The sequence below is a fragment of the Dendrobates tinctorius genome, unplaced genomic scaffold (assembly GCF_039654945.1).
Source record: "Dendrobates tinctorius isolate UK_male_01 unplaced genomic scaffold, ASM3965494v1 ptg000022l, whole genome shotgun sequence".
Lineage (NCBI taxonomy): Eukaryota > Metazoa > Chordata > Amphibia > Anura > Dendrobatidae > Dendrobates > Dendrobates tinctorius.
Genome location: NW_027361690.1, coordinates 27,575,674 through 27,599,525, shown reverse-complemented (window position 1 = coordinate 27,599,525; position 23,852 = coordinate 27,575,674). Strand labels below are relative to the sequence as shown.

The 23,852-nt window shown below is 42.1% G+C and overlaps 1 protein-coding gene across 1 annotated transcript in view; it reads right to left on the bottom strand.

The window, feature by feature from the left end:
• Positions 1-23,852, bottom strand: part of TM6SF1 (transmembrane 6 superfamily member 1) — a 142,930-nt gene that overhangs the window by 1,436 nt on the left and 117,642 nt on the right. Inside the window, exon 9 of the mRNA XM_073568526.1 lies at positions 2,694-2,813. Within this exon, the coding sequence (XP_073424627.1) occupies positions 2,694-2,813 (120 nt within the window). The remainder of the gene's footprint in view (positions 1-2,693; positions 2,814-23,852) is intronic.

Below are 23,852 nucleotides of genomic sequence, written 5' to 3'. Positions count from 1 at the left end.
ATTTTACATGAAGGAGGAGTTACCAGTGTGATGTGTAATGGCCGTCCTCTGCCTGACACATCTGCAGGTTCCTCTCAGATTTCATCTCACAGGCAGACAGGGCTGCAGTGTTGTTACAATACAGCAGAGCTGAGATAGCTGCAGAAAATGTGTTTGCAAGAAGACAAAGTTTATTTCTCCTGTTTTGTGTTAGTTACTAGTCACTCTGGTAACTCCTCTTCATGTACAATAAGCTCTGGAGGCAGAGTTATCTCCAGAGCAGCATCCTCCACATAGCCTGCAAGAGCTCATTTACATAAAGTGATACAATTTTGATTTATCCACAACACATCTGAAATGAGGCATACTGTTAGGACTTTTTTCAGCACTCTATATGTAATCTGTAAGCTCCTGAGATAATCTGAGGGGCTTGCCGTAGCCTGGTGACCTGGATGTTGTCATGACGACATTGGGTCATCATGGCAACAATCCTGACCCCACAATGAGGTCACTGGGGTGCCAATTGGTGGGCAGAGAAGGCTCCCTCCCTCTGCCCTCTGTTTGAATGCTTTGATCACAGCATTTAGAGGGTTAAACTGCTGGGAGTGGTGAGAGACAGATGTCAGCTTTAATATCAGCTGATCACCCGGCAGCAATTGCACACACATCTTTTGTGCAATCAAAATCGCCATTATGTAGCCAGTATGTCCATGGACTGGAAGCACTTCGTAACCATGACGTACTTGGTATGTCCAAGGTCGGGAACGCGTTCATTTGAATTTTTTTGCATGAATTAAGTATTTGTAACAATAAAGAAACAGAACTTAATATTTGGTACAGAAACTTTTGTTTGAAATTAGAGTGGTCAGACGTTTCCTTTAGTTCTTGACCAAGTTTGCACACACTACAGCAGAGATTTTGGCCCACTCCTCCATACAGATCTTCATCTCTTCATCAGATCTTTCAGGTTTCGGGGCTATCTCTGGGCATCATTGAATTTCAGCTCCCACCAAAGATTTTCTTTTGGGTTTAGGTCTGGAGACTGCCTAGGCCACTCCAGGACCTTGAAGTGCTTCTTACAGAGCCACTCCTTAGTTGCCCTGCCTGTGTGTTTCGGATCATTGTCATGCTGGAAGACCAAACCCCAACCCAGCTTCAATGCTCTTAGGGAAGGAGGTTGTTGACCAAAATCTCACTATACATGACCCCATCCATCTTCCCTTCAATACGGTGCAGTCGTCCTGTCCTCTTTGCAGAAAAGCACCCCCCAAAGTATGATGTTTCTCCCTCCATGCTTCACGGTTGGGACGGTGTTCTTGGGGTTGTACTCATCCTTCTTCCTTCAAACTCGCCAAGTGGAGTTCATAACAAAAAGTTCTATTTTGGTTTCGTCTGACCACATGACATTCTTCCATGCCTCCTCTGAAAATCTGCTGGAGTGAGCAGGGGACATTACGTACTCTGCAGGATTTTAATCCATGACAGTGTAGTATGTAACTAACGGTAATGTTTGAGACTGTGGTCCCAGCTCTCTTCACGTCATGGACCAGTCTCTCCTGTGTAGTTCTGGACTTATTCCTGACCATTCTCAGAACTCAGAATCATCCTTACCCCTCGAGGTGAGAAATTGCATAGAGGCCCAGACCGAGGAAGACTGACAGTCATCTTGCATTTCTTTCATTTTCTAATAATTTTACCAACAATTGCCTTCTCAGAAAGCTGCTTGCTTATTGTCCTGTAGCCCATCCCTGCTTTGTGCAGGTCTACAATTTTGTTCCTGGTGTGCTTGGATAGCTCTTTGGTCTTGGCCATGGTGGAGAGGTTGGGGTGTGATTGAGTGTGTGGACAGGTGTCTTTTATACAGGTAATGAGTTCAAACAGGTGCAATTAATACAAGTAATGAGTGCAGAGTAGGAGGGCTTCTTAAAGAAAAACTAACAGGTTTGTAAGAGCAAAATCCTTCTTGGTTGGTAGGTGATCAGATACTTATTTCATGCAATGAAATGCAACTTAAAAATCATACAGTGTGATGAGCCTTTTAGAGATCATTTCATCTTCAACTTGCTTAACTTCACAAGATCAGTACTTTTCACCAAGGGTGCCCAAATTTTTGCATGCCACTGTAGCAGCTACAGGGAAAATCAGCAAAAATATAATGTAATGATATGTCAAAATGCCCTCCCCCAACCAAACGTTTAAAAAAAAAAAAAAATGGCGGCACAATGTAGAAAATAATTGAAAAAAATAAGTAAATAAAAATAGCAAAAATAAAATTAAAGAAAGCATAAATTAAAAACAAAAATTAAAAAAGACACTAGTCTAAATTGCTGTTTTTAGCCCAGCAGCCATAAAAAAAGAATATATCCAATATATAGAAATAATTTCTATGCAAAGGGGAATGCAATTTTAAAAGTTTTTAGCGTTCCCTTGTGGTTGTTAAAAAAAGAGAAAAATAGACATGTATTTCCTCTAATGATATCAGAGGGGAAGAAAGGAATATAAAAACTAAGCCCATGTAGTGAGGGGGAAAAAAATAAGCAAAAAGTCTCTAAATATTCAAATGAGGAAACATTATAGAACCGGTAAAAGAAAATGTACTATAAATGGACTGTTCATGAACTGGTTAATCAGCAGCAATCAAATGTTTTCTGAGAAATATTATCTTGGCATAATTCTCTTCTACATGTATTTGTCGAATGCTATGTTCCTACTACCTGAGCCAATCCACCAGCATAAATAAGGGTAAGATCTGGCATCCACGTGCATCCAGGAACCAGGAGACCATACACCGTGAAGAGATTGGAAGGAACGGAGTAAAACAGGTATACTAACATCTGCAAAATAAAGACATTCTGTTAAAACAGTGCAAAAACACCCCAAAAGATTCGTACCTACATTTGTGATTTTTGCAGATATCATCAATGGTATAAATGCTGTAATAAATGAGGAAAGATATATATCTTTGTATCATGTTAGCCAGTAGATAGAGAAGTATTTACAGTAGAATTGAGAGTCCTCAGTGGTTGATACCTTTTAATGGCTAACTGAAAAGATGGTAACACATTGCAAGCTTTCCAGACTACTCAAGTCTCTTCATCAGGCATAGACTAATACAAAATCTGAAGAATCACATATTTATACACAACGCAGCAGAGAAATAATGCAGCAGATAAGGCAAATGACATGAAGCAGAATTATCATTATGGGAGAGGGATCAGCATAAATATTGGAACAGTTCATAGATAAGGAGTCTGGATGTTTTATTGTCCTCTGATTGGGGTGTGGTACTGTGTTGTGATGCCCCCAGAAGGTCTGAAGAGCAAATTCCTTAATTGACGTAAAAAGACATTATTCCATACCACACATTCATTGCTGCACCGAGAGTGTCAAAGATTGTCATAAATTTATACTTCCAGACCCTCCTGTCTCTCTGAGATTTGAAGTTACCTTTTAAAGCAAGTAATTTAATGTCCATGATGCTATGACCGGGGATACAAAAATGTTTTGCCACAGGTAGATCCAATCTTTTTTCTCTTAATGTGTGGCGATGAGAATTCATCCTTGTTCTCAGTTTTGGTCGCTCTCCCACATATACAGACCCCCAGTTGGACATTTAGTACAAATACTTGTACCGACTGCTACACTCAGAAACCCCTCTAATCTTATTAATATTCCCTGCATGCCATCTGTCTCTCTTAATTGTGCACTTTGGAATTCTTGCTCAGTGTGTAACAAACTCTCCTTCATTCATGACTTTTTCCTTTCTAATTCTCTTAACCTCCTGGCTCTTACTGAAACCTGGATCCAGCAGTCAGACACTACCGCTGCTGCTGCTCTTTCATATGGGGGGCTTCACTTCTCTCATACCCCAAGATCAGACAATAGAGCTGGTGGAGGCGTTGGTCTGCTCCTATCACCAAAATGTACCTTTCAGGTTATCCCTCAAGTACCCTCACTTGTCTTCCCTTCTTTTGAGGTCCATGCCGTCAGACTCTACACCCCCTTCTCCATGCGAGTGGCGGTGGTGTATCGTCCTCCCGGCCCCTCCCATCAGTTCCTGGATCATTTTGCCACTTGGCTTCCACATTTTCTCTCCTGTGACATCCCTACCCTCATCATGGAAGATTTCAACATCCCCATTGCTCTTCCCCTCTCCCCATCTGCTACTCACCTTTTATCTCTAACCTCCTCATTTGGCCTTTCGCAGCTTACTAATTCTCCAACGCATGAAGACGGAAACTCCCTCGATTTGGTCTTCTCTCGGCTTTGTGCAGTGGATGATTTTGCAAACTCCCCTCTCCCGCTCTCTGACCACAATCTTCTTTCATTCTCTATCAAGAACTGCCAGGCTGCTCAGGTCACCCCCACTGTCCAGACTTATAGAAACATACAGGCCATTAACACCCAGAAACTTATGAAGAACTTGCAGTCTTCATTGGCCCCTATCTCCTCCCTCTCATGTCCTGATTCTGCATTGAAGCATTACAATGAAACACTTCAAAGTGCCCTGGATGAATTTGCACCCCCTATAAATAGAACACCACAACGCAGACGGCGACAACCCTGGCACACGGTGCAAACACGTTTCCTGCAGCGGTGCTCCAGGTGCGCCGAACGTCTGGAGAAAATCCAATCTACCCGAAGATTTCATCCATTTTAAGTTTATGCTTAGAACATACAACACTGCCCTTCACCTCTCCAAACAAACCTATTTCAACACCCTCATCACCTCACTGTCCAATAACCCGAAACGTCTCTTTGACACTTTTCATTCTCTACTCAATCCAAGAGTACAGGCCCCAACCACGGAGCTCCGAGCTGACGATCTGGCCAATTACTTCAAAGAAAAAATTGACCAGATCCGACAGGAAATTATCTCCCAATCACCTCATACCATGCACCGTCCTCCCTCCCCCACTGCATCTAACTCACTCTCTGATTTTGAACCAGTCACAGAAGAAGTAAGCAGGCTCCTTGCATCTTCTCACCCAACTACTTGCACCAGTGACCCATTTCCGTCACAGCTCCTTCAGTCCCTTTCCCCTGCTGTCACCCCTCACCTAACTAAAATATTTAACCTCTCTCTCTCTTCTGGTATTTTTCCCTTCTCATTTAAGCATGCCATCATACATCCACTACTTAAAAAACCATCCCTCGACCAAAACTGTGCCGCTAACTATAGACCTGTCTCTAATCTTCCCTTCATCTCTAAACTCCTGGAACGCCTGGTCCACTCCCGTCTTATCCGCTATCTCTCAGAAAACTCTTCTCGACCCTCTCCAATCCGGTTTCCGCTCTTTACACTCCACTGAAACTGCCCTCACTAAAGTCTCTAATGATCTGCTAACAGCTAAATCAAATGGTCATTACTCCATGCTAATTCTCTTGGATCTCTCTGCAGCATTCGACACTGGATCATCAGCTCCTCCTCACTATGCTCCGTTCCATTGGCCTCAAGGATACCGTTCTCTCCTGGTTCTCCTATCTCTCCGACCGCTCCTTTACTGTATCTTTTGCCGGTTCCTCCTCTCATTTTCCCCTTACTGTTGGGGTCCCCCAAGGATCGGTTCTAGGTCCCCTCCTCTTCTTGTACACTGCCCCTATTGGTCAAACAATCAGTAGATTTGGTTTCCAGTACCATCTCTATGCTGATGACACCCAATTATACGCTTCTCCTGACATCACGCCAGCCTTTCTAGAAAACACCGGCGATTGTCTAAACGCTGTGTCTAATATCATGTCCTCACTATATCTGAAACTGAACCTGTCAAAGACTGAACTCCTGGTGTTTCCTCCCTCTATTAATGTACCTATACCCGACATTGCCATTTCTGTGTGTGGTTCCACTATTACTCCCCAGCAACAGGCCCGCTGTCTTGGGGTCATACTTGATTCCGAGCTTTCCTTTGCCCCCCACATTCGATCACTGGCTCGCTCTTGTCATCTGCACCTCAAAAACATTTCTAGAATTCGACCTTTTCTTACCTTGACTCTGCAAAAACTCTTACTGTTTCTCTTATTCATTCTCGTCTCGACTATTGTAACTCTCTTCTAATCGGTCTCCCTCTTACCAAACTCTCCCCCCTCCAATCTGTCTTGAATGCTGCAGCCAGGATCATATTCCTCACCAATCGTTACACTGATGCCTCTACCTTGTGCCAGTCATTACACTGGCTACCCATCCACTCCAGAATTCAGTATAAACTTATTACCCTCACTCACAAAGCCCTCCATGGCTCAGCACCACCCTACATCTCCTCCCTTGTTTCAGTATACCACCCTACCCGCGCCCTCCGTTCTGCTGATGACCTGAGATTAGCATCCTCAATAGTCAGAACCTCCCACTCCCGTCTCCAAGACTTTACACGTGCCGCACCAATTCTTTGGAATGCACTTCCCAGGTCAATACGATTAGTCCCCAATCCCCGCAATTTTAAGCGTGTCCTGAAAACGCATTTATTCAGACTGGCCTACCACCCCAACACATTAACCTAATCTATCCCTGTGTGGCAGAGCCAAAAGTTTTACCATAACCAGGTTCCCCGCATCATGTTCCCACATGCTTTATGCCTCCATTAGCCCTCTGTGTCTGTACTGTTACACACTTAACATTATGACTGGTCCATACAATTCAGGGTAACTGTTACCACCTACCTTTCGTGTCTCCCTCTTTCCTCATAGACTGTAAGCTTGCGAGCAGGGCCCTCTTTCCTCTTGGTATGTGTTATAATCTACTGTATGTGATTATTGTTATGCTGTAATGTCTATTGTCTGTACAAATCCCCTCTGAAATGTAAAGTGCTGCGGAATATGTCGGCGCTATAAAAATAAAATTTATTATTATTATAATACTTAAGTACACCACGTTAGATGTGATGCAGCTGAAAATACCTGGGATCTTGTAGTCCTGATGTGAGTTGGGGATCATTATCTTTATTTACATTTTTTCTGGTTGCAAGGTAGAAGTAAATACTTATGTCCCCCCAAAAAATTGAGAAAAGTATTCAAGGTGTGATACCTTTATTGGCTAACCATAGAAATTATATTTGTAAGCAAGCTTTCAGGGCTCAAAAGGCCCCTACATCTGGCTAGAATACAAGTGAATTACTGAGAAGAGACGGCAACATTTAAATAGGAATTATAACAGGACAGGACCTCACATCACCATCAGAGACAGGCACAGTCCCCTGTAACAGTAAGAAATGCAAGACCTGCACCCACATATCACCAACAGATAAAGTCCCCATACCCAACACAAATCAGGACTAAGATCATGGACTCTTTTTTATGTACATCCTCCAATGTAGTGTACATGATACAGTGTACAAGGTGCAATGCATGGACATACATCAGAGAAACTAAGCAAAAACTACAAACAAGGATGAATCTGCATAGACATACTTTTAAAATGAGCTGGACACACCTGTAGGAATACACTTCTCTAGACCTGGACACAGCTTGGCAGATCTAAAAGTCCTAATATTGAAAGATCATTTTAATAGTGACAGAGAGAGAAAAATTTGGGAGTTCAAATTTATAAATATGTTTCAATCTCTAACAATAGGACTGAATTTGACACCTGGATTCATGACTCATTACATGGACACAGTTCAGACCTCCACAATAAGGTCTTCAGATCGCTAATAGAACACTTGGTCCTCATCTGCATGTGTAACAGAAACCTCAGTTTGATTTCCTTGGCCTGTCTCTAGCTAGCATCACCTCATGTCCTGTTATAATTCCTATTTAAATGTTGCTGTCTCTTCTCAGTAATTCACTTGTAATCTAGCCTGATAAATGGGCCTATTGAGCCCTGAAAGCTTGCTTACAGATATAATTTCTCTGGTTAGCCAATAAAAGTATCACACCTTGAATACTTTTCTCAATTTTTGGGGGGAACATAAGTATTTACATCTATTTTTCTGGCTAACACGGTACCACAATATTATTTTGTATTGTACATCGTTCTGGTTGCAAGGAAAGGTTTCCAGATTTGTGGATTTTGGGAAGCATGTAGATTGTCCCTATTCTTAGACTCTCTGGTATCAGGTCATCGGGGCTCTTATGGATTCGTCAGGCACCATCATAGACACCAACATGATACAAGCATCCAACATCAGTGCCCAGGAGAGAAAGGCCATACGGTCTCTAAAAATCAACAAAGAAATCATCATTAGACCTGCTGAGAAGGGTGGTGCAATAGTCATGATAAACACAGGCTATATGAAGGAAGCAAACAGACAACTTATGGACACACGCTACTACAGAAAATTGGAGTCGGATAATACACAGGACTATTACAAGGAACTAAACAAGTTGGTATCTTGTCTGCCTGACGGATCCATAAGAGCCGATGACCTGATACCAGAGAGTCCAAGAACAGAGACATTCTACATGCTTCACAAATCTGGAAATCCAGGGAGGCCAATAATTTCATGTGTAGGCACCCTTACTGAGCAGGTATCTGGATGGGTAGAGGGTGTTCTTAAACCCCTGGTAAAGGATACATTCAGGACACAACTGACCTATTGAATAAACTAGCAGAAATAGGTCCTCTACCACAGGGTTCCCCAACTCCAGTCCTCAAGGCCCACCAACAGATCATGTTTTCAGGATTTTCTTAGTACTGCTCAGGTGATAATTGCTTCACCTGTGCAACACAAATGAAATCCTGAAAACATGATCTGTTGGTGGGCCTTGAGGACTGGAGTTGGGGAACCCTGCTCTACCAGAAGGAACCATCCTGGCCACCATGGATGTGGAATCTGTACTCTAATATCCCACACCAGGATGGATTAAATGCCTGTAAAGAAAAAAGTCTTCATGGAAAACATCGGGAATTCTGATTCTGTGGTGAAACTCACAAAATTCATCCTCACCCACAATTACTTTGAATTTAACAAGATCTATCTACAGGGGAGACTGGTACAGATATGGGAAGTAAAATGGCTCCACAGTATGCAAATCTTTTCATGGCCAAGCTTGAAAGCGAATTTTTGTCCTCGTCCCATCAGACCTCTGGCCTACTACCGCTACATTGATGATATTTTAATCATCTGGACAGAGTCTGATCAACAGCTAAAGACATTCCATGAACAGTTTAATCAATCTCAGATACAATCGTATATCTTCCAACCCCATTGATAGATACAAACACCTTGGTAGCCTCAGAAAGACCTTTTTGAATCAGAGCTACCTTCCAAGAACAATTGAAAACCAAATTACAAGAGCCACCAGAATATCAAGGAATCGCCTGCTACATTACAAAACTAAAGATGAAAATAACTGGGTGCTTCTAGTAGTTACCTACAGTAGCAATCTGGAGGGGCTAAGGGGAGCTCCACAGAAATTACAACCTTTACTACAAAAAGATGCCCGATTACAATTCATATTTCCAGACCCTCCACTACTGTGTTTTATGCAGCCCCCAAATTTAAGAAGCAACATTGTCAGAAGCATTGTCAGGTTTTAAGGGATTCAGAAGGAGAATTGGAGGGATCCAATGGCTGGATATCCTTAAAGACAAAAATGTCCAGGAAGGATGGGAAATCTTGAAAAATGAAATTCTCAAAGCACAATTGTTAACAATTCCGAAAAGAGGGAAGAATAGGAAGCATTTAAGGAAGCCAGGATGGATGATCACAGAACTTAAGCACATGCTAAAAAGGAAGAAAAAAATGTTTATAAAATGGAAAGAAGGAGGCATATCTAAAAAAGAATATAATGCTGTCTGCAGAACCTGCAGGGCACAAATCAGATTAAGTAAAGCTGACAATGAATTGAGGCTTGCAAGAGATGTCAAAAGCAATAATAAAGGATTTTGGGGATATGTCAAAAGAAAAGTCAAAGATGCTATAGGATTTTTACAGGATGAAAATGATGAAATGGTAAGACAGGATGCTGAGAAGGCCGAACTTAAATTCCTATTTTGCATCTGTTTTCTCTCAGAAAAGAAATGTAACATCAACTGTTCTTCACTGTCCTATTAAGGGAATAGAAGAATCCAGGATATCTATAAACAGAAAGATAGTGAGGAAACACTTAGCTAACCTAAATGAATTCAAGTCTCCAGGTCCAGATAAATTACACCCCAGAGTACTGAAGGAGATAGCAGAAGAAATATTTGAACCCCTCTCCATAATCTTTGAAAATTCTTGGAGAACAGGAGAAGTGCCAGAAGACTGGAGAAGAGCAAATGTTGTTCCTATCTTCAAAAAGGGGAAGAAGGTGGACCCAGGCAACTATAGGCCGGTGAGTCTGACTTCTATACCAGGAAAGATCTTTGAACAAATTATTAAACAACATGTATGTCAGTACCTGGATAAGAATGAAGTGATTAAAGAGTCAGCATGGGTTTTTAACTAATAAGTCATGTCAGACTAACTTAATTTCCTTCTATGACGGAATCACTGATTGGGTGGATCAAGGAAATGCTGTAGATATAGTATATTATATCTTGACTTCAGCAAAGCATTTGACAAAGTATCTCATACAATCCTTATTGAAAAAATGACTAAGAATGGAATGGAAAAGGCAACTGTTAGGTGGATTCATAACTGGCTTAGTGATCGGACCCAAAGAGTGGTCGTAAATGGCTACACATCCAGTTGGAAGAATGTCTCAAGTGGGGTACCACAGGGCTCTGTCCTGGGCCCTGTATTGTTCAACATCTTTATCAACGATTTAGATGAAGGAATTGAGGGTAAACTGATTAAATTTGCTGATGACACAAAGCTAGGAGGGATAGCTAATACTAGAGAAGAGAGAGAAAGGATTCAAAAAGATATAAATAAACTGGAGAAGTGGGCAGCAACTAACAGAATGGTTTTTAACGGAAAAATGCAAAGTACTACATCTGGGCAATAAAAATGTAAAAAGCATATACAGAATGGGAGGAATAGGGCTAAGCAACAGCACATGTGAAAAAGACTTGGGTATACTAATAGATCACAGACTGAATATGAGTCAACAGTGTGATGCAGCAGCAAAAAAGGCAAATGCAATTCTAGGATGTATTAACAGAAGCATACAGTCTAGATCACGTGAAGTCATTATTTCCCTCTACTCTTTGGTCAGACCTCATCTGGAATATTGTGTCCAGTTTTGGGAACCACATTTTAAAAAAGACATCAATAAGCTGGAGCAAGTTCAGAAAAGAGCAACCAGAATGGTGACTGGTCTGCAAACTGTCTTATGAGGAAAGGTTGCAGGATTTGGGATTGTTTAGTTTGCAAAAGAGAAGACTGAGAGGAGACTTAATAGCTGTCTACAAATATCTAAAGGGCTGTCACATTGTAGAAGGATCAACTTTATTCTCATTTGCACAAGGAAAGACTAGAAGCAATGGGATGAAACTGAATGGGAGGAGACAGATTAGATATTAGAAAAAACTTTTTGACATTTAGAGTGGTCAATGAGTGGAACAAGCTGCCACGAGAAGTGGTGAGTTCTCCTTCAATGGAAGTCTTCAAACAGAGGCTGGACACACATCTGACTGGGATGATTTAGCGAATCCTGCTTTGAGCAGGGGGTTGGACCAGATGGCCCAGGAGGTCCCTTCCAACTCTATGAATCTATGATTCCCTGTCCTCTCAGCTACAGGAATCTTTCCTTGCAACCAGACAAAATGTAAAACTTGTCCATTTATAATGACCATGGACAAGATAAAGATCCCCAAATCACATCAGGACTACAAGTTCCCAGGCACTTTCAGCTGCATCACATCTATCGTGGTGTACTTATTTGTACTAAATGTCCAACTAGGGGTCTGTATGTGGGGGAGACCGGGCAAAAACTGAGAACAAGGATGAATTGTCATCGCGACACGAGAAGAGAAAAAAGAATGGATTTACATTTTTGTATCCCCGTTCATAGCATGATGGACATTAATTTGCTTGTTTTAAAAGGTAACTTCAAATCTCAGAGAGACAGGAGGGTCTAGAAGTATAAATTTATGACAACCTGTGACACTCAGTGTAGGAATGAATCTGTCGCATGGATTTATGTCTTTTTACATCAATTAAGGAATTTGCTATTCAGACCTTCTGGGGGCATCACAACACAGTACCAGACCCCAATCAGAGGACAATAAAACATACAGACTCCTTATCTATGAACTGTTCCAATATTTATGCTTATCCCTCTCCCATAATGATAATTCTGCTTCATGTCACTTGTCTTATCTACTGCATTATTTCTCTGCTGCGTTGTGTATAAATATGTGATTCTTCAGATTTTGTGTTAGTCTATGCCTGATGAAGAGACCTGAGTAGTCTGGAAAGCTTGCAATGTGTTACCATCTTTTCAGTTAGGCATTAAAAGGTATCAACCACTGAGGACTCTCAGTAGTAAGTGATTGCGGCTAGGTGTCAGCTGATTATCACAGCTGACACCCGGCATTATGTGTCAGGGACATGTTTACCCCTGGCACACTGTGATCAAACACCATCGCAGTGTACCAGGGGTTTAGGGAAGCATCAGCAGGGAGGGGACTCCCTCTGTGCTTCCCTGAGACCACTGCAGCAGCGCGATGTGCAGCACTGCTGCGGGGGCCTCCTTCCCTGCAGGTCCCAGGATCCAAAATGGCGGTGGGGGCCTGCAGGGAGCTGGCTTCCTCACTGCCTGCAAAGCGCAGGCATGAGGAAGCCTTCTGCACTGCCTGTCACAGTGATCTGTGATGTGACAGATCAGCGCTCTGTCACATGACAGTTATGTCCCCCCTGGTACAATGTAATAAAGTTAAAAAAAAAGTGTAAAATTAATTTATAAAAAAAGCTAAATAAATTTTTAAAAAAAAAATTCCCTAATAAATTCATTTTTTGGAAATAAAAAGAAACAAAACAATAAAAGTACACATATTTAGTATCGCCGCGTCCGTAACGACCCGCCCTATAAAACTGTCCCATTAGTTAACCCCTTTATCGAACCCCTTAAAAAATAAAAATAAAAAACAAAGCAAAAAATAATTCTTTATTATCATACCGCCGAAAAAAAGTGCAATAACACGCAATCAAAAAGATGGATATAAATAGCCATGGTACCGCTGAAAACGTCATCTTGTCCTGCAAAAAACAAGCCGCCATACAGCGTCATCAGCGAAAAAATAAAAAAGTTATAGCTCGCAGAATAAAGCGTTGCAAAAATAATTATTTTTATATAAAATTGTTTTCATTGGATAAAAGCTCCAAAACATAAAAAAACAAGTTCCTTAGGGGATCTAGTTTCCAAAATGGGGTCACTTGTGGGGAGTTTCAACAGTTTAGGCACATCAGAGGCTCTCCAAACGCGACATGACACCCGCAGACCATTCCATCAAAGTCTGCATTCCAAAACGTCACTACTTCCCTTCCGAGCCCTGACGTGTCCCTATACAGTAGTTTTCTCCCACATATCGGGTATCAGCGTACTCAGGACAAATTGGACAACAACTTTTGGGGTCCAATTTCTCCTGTTACCCTTGGAAAAATAAAAATTGGGGACTAAAAGATCATGTTTGTGGAAAAAATATGATTTTTTTATTTTCATGCCCGGGCGCTATAAACTTCTGTGAAGCACTGGGGGGGTTCAAAGTGCTCACCACACATCTAGTTAAGTTCCTTAGGGGGTCTAATTTCTAAAATGGGGTCACTTGTGGGGGGTTTCCACTGTTTAGGTATGTCAGGGGCTCTCCAAAGGCAACATGGCACCCGTAGACCATTCCATCAAAGTCTGCATTCGAAAATGTCACTACTTCCCTTCCGAGCCCTGACGTGTGCCCATACAGTAGTTTTCTCCCATATTTCGGGAATCAGCGTACTCAGGACAAATTGGACAACAACTTTTAGGGTACAATTTCACCTGTTACCCTTGGGAAAATAAAAAATTGGGGACTAAAAGATCATGTTTCTGGAAAAAATATGATTTTTTTTTATTTTCACGCCCGGGCATTACAAACTTTTGTGAAGCCCTTGGGGGTTCAAAGTGCTCACCACACATCTAGATAAGTTCCTTGGGGGGTCTAGTTTCCAAAATGGTGTCATTTGTGGGGGGTTTCCACTGTTTAGGCACATCAGGGGCATTCCAAACGCGGCATGGCGTCCAATTCCAGCCAAAAAAGTCAAATGGCGCTGCTTCCCTTCCGAGCTCTGCCATGTGCTCAAATAGTGGTTTATCCCCACATATGGGGTATCAGCGTACTCAGGACAAATTGCACAATAACTTTTAGGGTCCTGCTACCCTTGGGAAAATAAAAATTGGGGGTGAAAACATCATTTTTGTGGAAAAAATGTGATTTTTTTAATTTTACGGCTGTACGTTATAAACTTCTGTGAAGCCCTTGTGGGTTCAAAGTTCTCACCACATATCTAGATAAGTTCCTTGGGGGGTCTAGTTTCCAAAATGGGGTCACTTGTGGGGGTTTCCACTGTTTAGATACATCAAGGGCTCTCCAAACGTGACATGGCGTCCGATCTGAATTCCAGCCAAATTTGCATTGAAAAAGTCAAACGGCGCTCCTTCCCTTCTCAGCTCTGTCATGCACCGAAACAGTGGTTCCCCCCCACATATCAGGTATCAGCGTACTCAGGAGAAATTGCACAATAACTTTTGCAGTCCAATTTCTCCTGTTACCCTTGGTAAAATAAAAAAATGGACCTGAAGTAATTTTTTTGTGAAAAAAAAGTTAAATGTTCATTTTTTTTTAAACATTCAAAAAATTCCTGTGAAACACCTGAAGGGTTAATAAACTTCTTGAATGTGGTTTTGAGCACCTTGAGGGGTGCAGTTTTTAGAATGGTGCCACTTTTGGTATTTTCTATCATATAGACCCCTCAAAGTGACTTCAAATGTTATGTAGTCCGTAAAAATAAAATGGTGTTGCAAAAATGAGAAATCACTGGTCAACTTTTAACCCTTATAACTTCCTATCAAAAAAAAATTTTGTATTTTGGTTCCAAAATTGTGCTGATGTAAAGTAAACATGTGGGAAATGTTATTTATTAAGTTTTTTGTGTGCCATATCTCTGTGATTTAAGTGCATAAAAATTCAAAGTTGGAAAATTGCAAAATTTTCAAAATTTTCGCCAAATTTCCGTTTTTTTCACAAATAAACGCAAGTTATTTGAATGAAATTTTACCACTAACATGAAGTACAATATGTCACGAGAAAACATTGTCAGAATCAGTGGTATCCATGCAAGAGTTTCAGAGTTATTACCTCATAAAGGGACAGTGGTCAGAATTGTAAAAATTGGCCCGGTCATGAACGTGCAAACCACCCTTGGGGGCAAAGGGGTTAAACAACAGAATATAACTTCAAGTAAATCAAACTTCTGTGAAATCAAACTGTCCATTTAGGAATCAACACTGTTGACAATCAATTTCACATGCTGTTGTGCAAATGGAATAGACAAAAGATGGAAATTATTGGCAATTATCAAGACACACTCAATAAAGGAGTGGTTCTGCAGGTGGGGACCACAGACCACATCTCAGTACCAATGCTTTCTGGCTGATGTTTTGGTCACTTTTGAATGTTGGTTGAGCTTTCACACTCGTGGTAGCATGAGACGGACTCTACAACCCACACAAGTAGCTCAGGTAGTGCAGCTCATACAGGATGGCAAATCAATGCGAGCTGTGGCAAGAAGGTTTGCTGTGTCTGTCAGCATAGTGTCCAGAGGCTGGAAGCGCTACCAGGAGACAGACCAGTACACCAGGAGACGTGGAGAGGGCTGCAGGAGTTGACTGAAGCTTTAATCCAGGTCTGGGAGGAGATCCCTCAGGAGAACATCCACCACCTCATCAGTAGTATGCCCAGGCATTGTAGGGAGGTCATACAGGCACATGGAGGCCACTCACACTACTGAGCATCATTTCCTTGTCTTCAAGAATTTCTACTGAAATTGGATCAGCCTGTAATTTGATTTTCCACTTTGATTTTCAGTATCCTTCAAAATCCAGACCTCCATGGGATATTAATTTTGATTTATATTGATCATTTCTACAGTATGTTTTATTGTTCTCAATGCATGCCTCTATGTAATGAATATTTGCAACTGGAATATTTCATTCAGTGATAGCTAGCATGTGGTATTTTTGTTTTCCCCTTTTTTAGAGCAATGTAGTTGCATACATTTTGTTTTATTGAATACAAAATTTTTTTGAGGCATATATATCAAACACCTATGCTAGAGATTGCGTTGGTTCACAGGACAATAGGTCAAAGCAAGCACAAAAACCGGGGAGAGGAAAAAAAAGGGGGGAAGCATGTCAGAAACAGGCATAGATTTTACCCATTAGACATGCTGTGTGTCTAAGGGCTCATACCCATCTGCGAGAAAAAACGGTCCGATTTCCGGACTGAAAAAAACGGAAGAGTGCATTGCGGTTGTCATGCGAGTGTAATACGATTTATGTGCGATTTTAAAACGCAACATCCGTGTGTATGCAATCCGTATGCAAATACAACTATGGAAAAAATTAAGTAATTACTTTCAAATGTTCAGTTTGATTTTTCTCTGGGTTTTTTTTTAATTGTGACCATTTTTCTTTGTCAGAAAAAAAATACAAAATTTATTGCTTGGAAATTCGGAGACATGTTGTCAGAAGTTTATAGATTAAAATGACAATTTACACTTTACTCAAAAATATACCTATAAAGAGAAAAATCAAACTGAACATTTGAAAATGGTCTCTTAATTTATGCCAGATCTGTATATACTGTATGTACTTTATGTGTATATAGCTATTGTTTTGTGAGCTGTCAGTGTGATTTTACAGTAGCCGGACATGAATTGCTGGCTTTTCAAAGGACACCGGTGCGTAAAAATCTCGCACCCATTGACTTGTATTGGCGAGTCCCGTAAGAGAGACGCAGCATGCTACGATTTATTTCTCAGTCCAATTTCAGCTGAGAATTGCAGATGAGATGTTACCCATTGAATAACGTTGGTCCGAGTGCAATCCTATTTTTTATCAGATTGCACTCATCAGTATAAGTTCAGGACCCACCGACACCAAAGTACACCCCCAACACTTAGAAGTGTCAATCCGCAGCGGTTCTCCCAAAGACATCACTGTACAGGTGTCTCCCTCAATAGTAGCCGCTCTTGGTACCAGACCGTCGGCTGAAAACAAGTCTTAATGTCATACTGGATGCGTTGTGGAAGCAGAGAGATGAAGCTTTCCCAAGTTTCAAAAAAGGCCTGCACCCTTCCCTTCTTATGCAAAGAGGCCTCAATCCAATCCATCTGAAGCAGAAATGACAGTTTTTCTAGAAATATCTTGAAAGGAGGGGCATGGTCGTGGATCCATGTCTGCAAAATGGCCTTAGTACCAGCTGCAGCCACCAAATGCAGTAGTTTACTGGCCCCTGGATAGCAGGTGTATTTATCTGGCTTTAAATATCCAAATTTGGCCCATAAGGGTTCGTAAGGACAAAGTTATTCAGATGTGTAGTGGTGAATAGCGGTACTCTCTCCCAAAATGGCCTGATGACTGGGCATGTCCACAAGCAATGAAACAGATTGGCCTCTGGAGATTGGCATTTAAAACATTTGGAAGTTGTGTACAGCTCCATTCTATGACCCCTTTGCAGAGTTAGGTAGGATCCATGACAGGATTTCAGACTCATTTCTAGGAAACGAGCTGAAGGGAGAAATTTATAGGCTTAATCTAGAGCTTCCAGGATGGTCCTGCAGGACAAGCTGGAGTCTTCAATCTGCCATTTTGTTAGCGGAAATTGGGATTGTTCATAATCCAGGGCTACATGGATGAATTTGCAGTTAGGGGCTATTTGGCCAGACGAAGCATTAGATTTAGTGAACCATCTAAGCAGGGATGATCTCCATTCGTGTTCAGAAAGATGTGTTAGTATTTTTGTTACATAACTTTTACCTTGCAAGTATTGGAAGGGAGGGAATATGGCGGTGGTATATTTACATTGCATCTCGTCTATTGAGTATATCCGTCGTTCCTCGGGGTGGACTAAGTTTTTAATAGATGTTATACCCTGAGAGTACCATTGGTAGAAGACAGGGTGAGATCGTCCATCCTGAAAGTGGGGGTTACCAATGAGTGGGAGGAGGAGAGACATCCAGGGAGAAAGCCGGAAATGTTGACGTAACGTCTGCTATGCCTTCCATGTAGACATTAGAAGTGGGTTACCTCTTACTTCTGTCGACAGTTCAGTTTAAGGGAGATGTAGGAGAGCCAGTCCCGGGGCAAGACAGCATTCCAAGTCGTATTGGGTGTAGTAAGACGTCCCTCCCAGCCAGTCCACCACCACCCGGAACAGGGATGCTAGGTTATAGTGTCTAATATCAGGGAAGTTTATTCCCCCATTCCCCTTCAGTTACCGGAGTAGTTTAAACGCTATATGGGGCTTTTTCCCCATCCCAGATGAATGAGCGATACAGATAATTGATCCTCTTCTCCTCTTTAGGAGCTAAATAAATCAGGAGAGTATGGAAGAGGTAGAGGAGACGTGGAAACTCTGTCATTTTAATTAAGTTGGCTCTACCTAGGTATGACAAGTTAAAATCTTTCCATTTGACTAAGGTAGACTCTAAGTTTTTGAGATATGATTTAATATTGGTTTTGTATAATTTGACTGAGTGTTTTGACACCTATATTCCCAAGTATTTTAATGAGCAATTAGTAAATTGACACCTGAACCTTGATACCCATAAAGGTTTGAAGGGGCTGCATAGCATTATCACCTCTGTTTTATCCCAGTTGATATCATAGCCCAACCAGCCTCCCACATCCCCCAACTCTTGTATAAGAGAGTGTAAAACTCTTTTGGGGTTGGTTACTACCAGCAGAATATCATCTGCAAACGCCGCAACCTTCAACTCTTTAGAACCCGTCGTAGGCCCCTTAAAAGTAGGGGTCTGTAATAGATGATGCAATAGAGGGTCTATAGAGAGGTTTAATAAGAGGGGTGACAGAGGGCATCCCTGTTTAACTCCCCGAAAAAGGTCAATTACTGGCGCATCACATCCGTTATCCGACACCCGAGTACATGCATTTGTATGAAGGTATTGGACATACTGTAGGAACTTTGGACCAAAATTTTCCCTACCCAGGACTTCGTATAGAAAAGGCCATGCCACTTTTTCAAAGGCCTTTTCGACATCAAGACTCATCAGCATTGCCAGCGGTCTCGATGCGTCATGGGCCAGGACCGTAGCTGCGACCGTCATGCGTATATTTGCCACACTGCTCCGTCCTTGGGTAAATCCTGTTTGTGCCTCACGTAGGAGGCCAGGCAACAACTTCTGATGATGGTTCGTCACGATCTTTGCCAAGAGCTTATAATCGTGGTTGAGGAGTGAGATTGGGCGATTAGATTGTGGCAATAGTGGGTCTCTGTTAGACTTGGGGATGACTATTGTGCGTAAGTCTGTAAATTGGTCGAGAAAAGCTCCCTGAATAAAAGCTTTGTTAAAGAGATTAGTCAAAATGGTTACCAAGTCAGGGGAGAGAATCTTAGGGTATGTGCACACGTTGCAGATTTGGCCCTGCGGATCCGCAGCAGTTTTCCATGCTGTGTACAGTACCATGTAAACCTATAGAAAACCAAATCCGCTGTGCAGATTTACTGCGGTTTATTTTCCGCAGCATTTCAATTCTTTGCGTGGAATCCACAGCATTTTTACACCTCTTACATTATAGGAATCCGCAGGTGTAAAAACGCATGTGAAATCCGCACAAAATCTGCTGAAAATCGGCAGTAAATCTGCACTAAATCCGTAGATTAAACGCAGGTCATTTTACCTGCGAATTCAGCCAAATCCGCGCAGAAAAATCCGCAGTCAAATCCGCAACGTGTACACATACCCTTATAATATTCCACAGAGAAACCATCAGGGCCCGGGGTCCTACCATTGGATGTGCCTGATATAGCTTGTCTCACCTTGTACTCTGTTATCTTGGAGTCCAACATCATTTGTTGTTCAGTAATCAGTGATGGTAGATTAATAAGGTTGAGCAAGGAGTTGATTGCGGGGGGGCTGGCAAGGGAGGCTTTATAGAGGTCCTCATAGTAGTCACTAAAAATTAGCGTGATCTCTTCATGACCAGTCGCCTGTAAGCCTGTTGTAGGGTTCTGTAGTTTTATAACTGGCTTGTTATTATGGGTTAATTGAATTTGCCAGTGTGATTGAGAATGTATAAAAGAGTCTAGAAGATGTTTGGCTATAGAGTAAGCTCATTGTGCATCAGGGAAAGGGGACAGGGCGAGTGTTGTCTGAGTTTGAAGGAGGGAGGCATGCAAGGCATCGAATTTCTTTCTATGCGTTTTTCCTCCTGCATGACAGATAACCGATGGCATGGCCTCTCATGGCAGCCTTAGAAGTGGCCCAGAGCAGAGGGATATCATTGGTATGGATGACGTCGTCTAGAAAGTCATTCCAGTGTGATTTAAGGAAAGTTTTAAAATCGTCTGATTCTGCCAGGTAGGATGAAAATCTCTGATGTCATGTCTGGGGACTTGGGTCTGTTAAAGTCAGGGATAATGACATGGGAGCATGATCTGAGATCAGTATTGGGTGGATGCAAGAATCATGATGTTGAGGGAATAGTTGTGTGGAGATGAGGAAGTAGTCAATACGAGAGGATTGACAAGTAAGGGAATAGCATGTGTATTCTCTAGCTGCTGAGTCCATCACGCTCCATGGGTCACAAAGTGAGGGCTGTTCCATAAAGTGTAGGAGATAGGTGGTGGCCACTGAGGTTTGTGGGGAACGGTCCAGAGCAAGACATTGTTAAAGTCTCCTCCTACTATTAAATGGTTGGGCCCCAGTCCTAAATGAATCTGAAGAACTGATGTGTAGAAGTGAAATTGGCCACAGTTAGGAGCATAAAGATTGACCAAAACATATATTTTACCAGCTATGTCTGCTTTCAAGATCAGATATCTACCCTGGCTGTCAGTGATAGAGTCTTGGATGGAACGTGGCAGGCCCCTTTTAATAAGGATGGCCAATCCGCGTGACGATGAAGGATGCGAGGCAGTATAACATTGTAACATAGTTAGCAAGGCCGAAAAAAGACATTTGTCCATCCATTTCAGTCTATATTCCGTCAGAATAAATCCCCAGATCTATGTCCTTCTAAAGAACCTAATAACTGTAAGATACAATATTGCTATGCTCCAGGAAGACATCCTGACCTCTTTTGAACCCCTCGACTGAGTTCGCCATCACCACCTCAGGCAAGGAATTCCAGATTCTCACTGCCCTAACAGTAAAGAAGTAAAGAAGATAACAATCCCCTATCCAGGTTGCTGATAATTTGCTAGGCTTGTCAGTCCTCCAGTGTGTCTCTTGAAGAAAGATCACATCTTGGCGGAATCGTTTCATGTGTATTAGAACTTTTTTACATTTGAGGTGGGTGTTAAGGCCCGCCACGTTCAATGACAAAAATTGCAAGTGCAGTGAGGTGCAGTTGGTGTCAGAGTCTGGTGTCTGGGGTGTGCTAATCCTGGGTCCCAGGGCAAGATCAGCGCATTGTGCAGCGACAAAGTGTGTCCATCCTTTTCGGTCCTAGCGAGCTGCAGGCATGAACAAATATTAAAGGTGTCATCGAAAGTGGGTCCTGTGTATATTGGTTCTCGATCCGAGAAAGGGGGAAACACAAGAGGGTAAAGGCAACAACGAACAACAAAAAAATATTATAGTTAACTTTAACCCCTTAACGACCAGGGGTATTTTTGGTTTTACATTTTCATTTTTCCCTCCCCTTCTTTCCAGAGCCATAACTTTTTTATTTTTCCGTTTATATGGCCATGTGAGGGCTTATTTTTTGCGGGACGAGTTGTACTTTTAAATGATATCATTGGTTTTACCATATCGTGTACTCGAAAATGGGAAAAAAATTCCAAGTGCGGTGAAATTGCAAAAAAGTGCAATCCCACACTTGTTTTTTGCTTGGCTTTTTTGTTAGGTTCACTAGATGCTAAATCTGACCTGCCATTATGATTCTCCAGGTCATTATGAGTTCATAGACACCAAACATGTCTATGTCCTCTTTTATCTAAGTGGTGAAAAAAAATTCCATAGTTTGCTAAAAAAAAAATAAAAAAAAAAAAAAATTTGCGCAATTTTCCGAGACCTGTAGCGTCTCCATTTTTCATGATCTGGGGTCGGGTGAGGGCTTATTTTTTCCATGCCGGACTGACGTTTTTAATGATGTCACTTTTGTGCAGATACGTTATTTTGATCGCCTGTTATTGCATTTTAATGCAATGTCTTGGTGACCAAAAAAACGTAATTCTGGCGTTTTGAATTTTTTTCTCGCTACGCCGTTTAGCGATCGGGTTAATGCTTTTTTTTTATTGATAGATCGGGCGATTCTGAACGCGGCGATACCTAATATGTGTATGTGGGATTTTTTTTTTACTGTTTTATTTTGATTGGGGCGAAAGGGGGATGATTTGAACTTTTAGTTTTTTTTTAATTTTTTTTATTTTTAAACATTTTTTTTTTTACTTTTGGCATGCTTCAATAGCCTCCATAGGAGGCTAGAAGCTTGCGCAACCCGATCGGCTCTGCTACATATGGGCGATGAGCAGATCGCCCATATGTAGCAGATTTACCGCTGTGCTTTCAGTGCCGACCACCGGGTGGCGCTGAAAGCCATATGCCTGGAACAACCATAGAGGTCTCATAGAGACCTCTGGTTGTCCAGGCAACATGACGCCGACCCCCGATCATGTGACGGGGGTCGGCGATGAGGTCATTTCCGGCCCGGCGGCCGGAAATGCTATTTAAATGCCCGCTGTCAGCTTTGACAGCGGCATTTAACTAGTTAATAGGTGCGGGCGGACGGCGATTCCGCTCGCGCCTATTGCAGGCACATGTCAGCTGTTTATAACAGCTGACATGTCCCGGCTTTGATGCGGGCTCAGCGCCGGAGCCCTCATCAAAGCAGGGGATATGTCTAATGACGGACTGTGTCCGTCATTAGACATTAAGGGGTTAAAAATCAGTGGTAGAAGCTCACCAGGAGTATACCAGGAGAGCCATGCCATCACCAAAGAGAACATTTTATAACTAAAACAACATGTATAACCAGTATTGTAGATCATCCCACTCTGGCATCTCCAGCATGATGGAATCTCCTGTTTGCCACCTCTGGATCCTCATAAATGTTTACACAGTCTCCGTCTTGGACTTTCAGTTTAGCTGGGTAGAGCAGTTGAAACCTAATGTTTTCTTCGATCAGTAGATGGCTGATAGGTACAAACGCCTTGCGCTTCTGAGCCACAGCTGCTGAGAAATCCTGGAAGATTAAGATCTTTGAATCATGGACAAACAGTTCTCGTTGTCGACGATATGCCCGTAAGACCCTCTCTTTCACGGCCCAGTTAAGGTACTTTGCTATAAGCGGACGAGGCCTGGTGTTTCCACCATTTGGGGCAGGCCTTGAGGGACCTATTCTGTGCGCTTGTTCTATCATCATTGAGTCTTTACCGAGATCTAACTGAAGGGCAGCAGGAAGATCTTTGGTAAGATATTCCATGAGACGTCCACCGCCCACCGATTCCGGGACTCTCACAAAACACAGATTGCTATGGCGGTCTCTGTTTTCCAGGTCTTCCAACTTATCACGCATTTCTCATTCAGAGACCTGACTGTCGGAGAGAGGTCTGCAGCCCCGCAAGCTCCTCTTCATTGGACCGAACTCTATTTTCCAGTTCTGGCATCAATATTTTGGAGACCTCTTGGGCCACTAACGTTGCATGTGTAGAATCTTGTGCAGAGGACTCAGAGCAGCTTGACAATGGAGATAGCTGCAGTGGAGTTAAATTGTCGTCCATCTGTAGCACAGGTGATGGAGAGGCGGGTTGGTGACGTGAATTTTTAGCAAATTGTTTAGGTGGTTTCAAG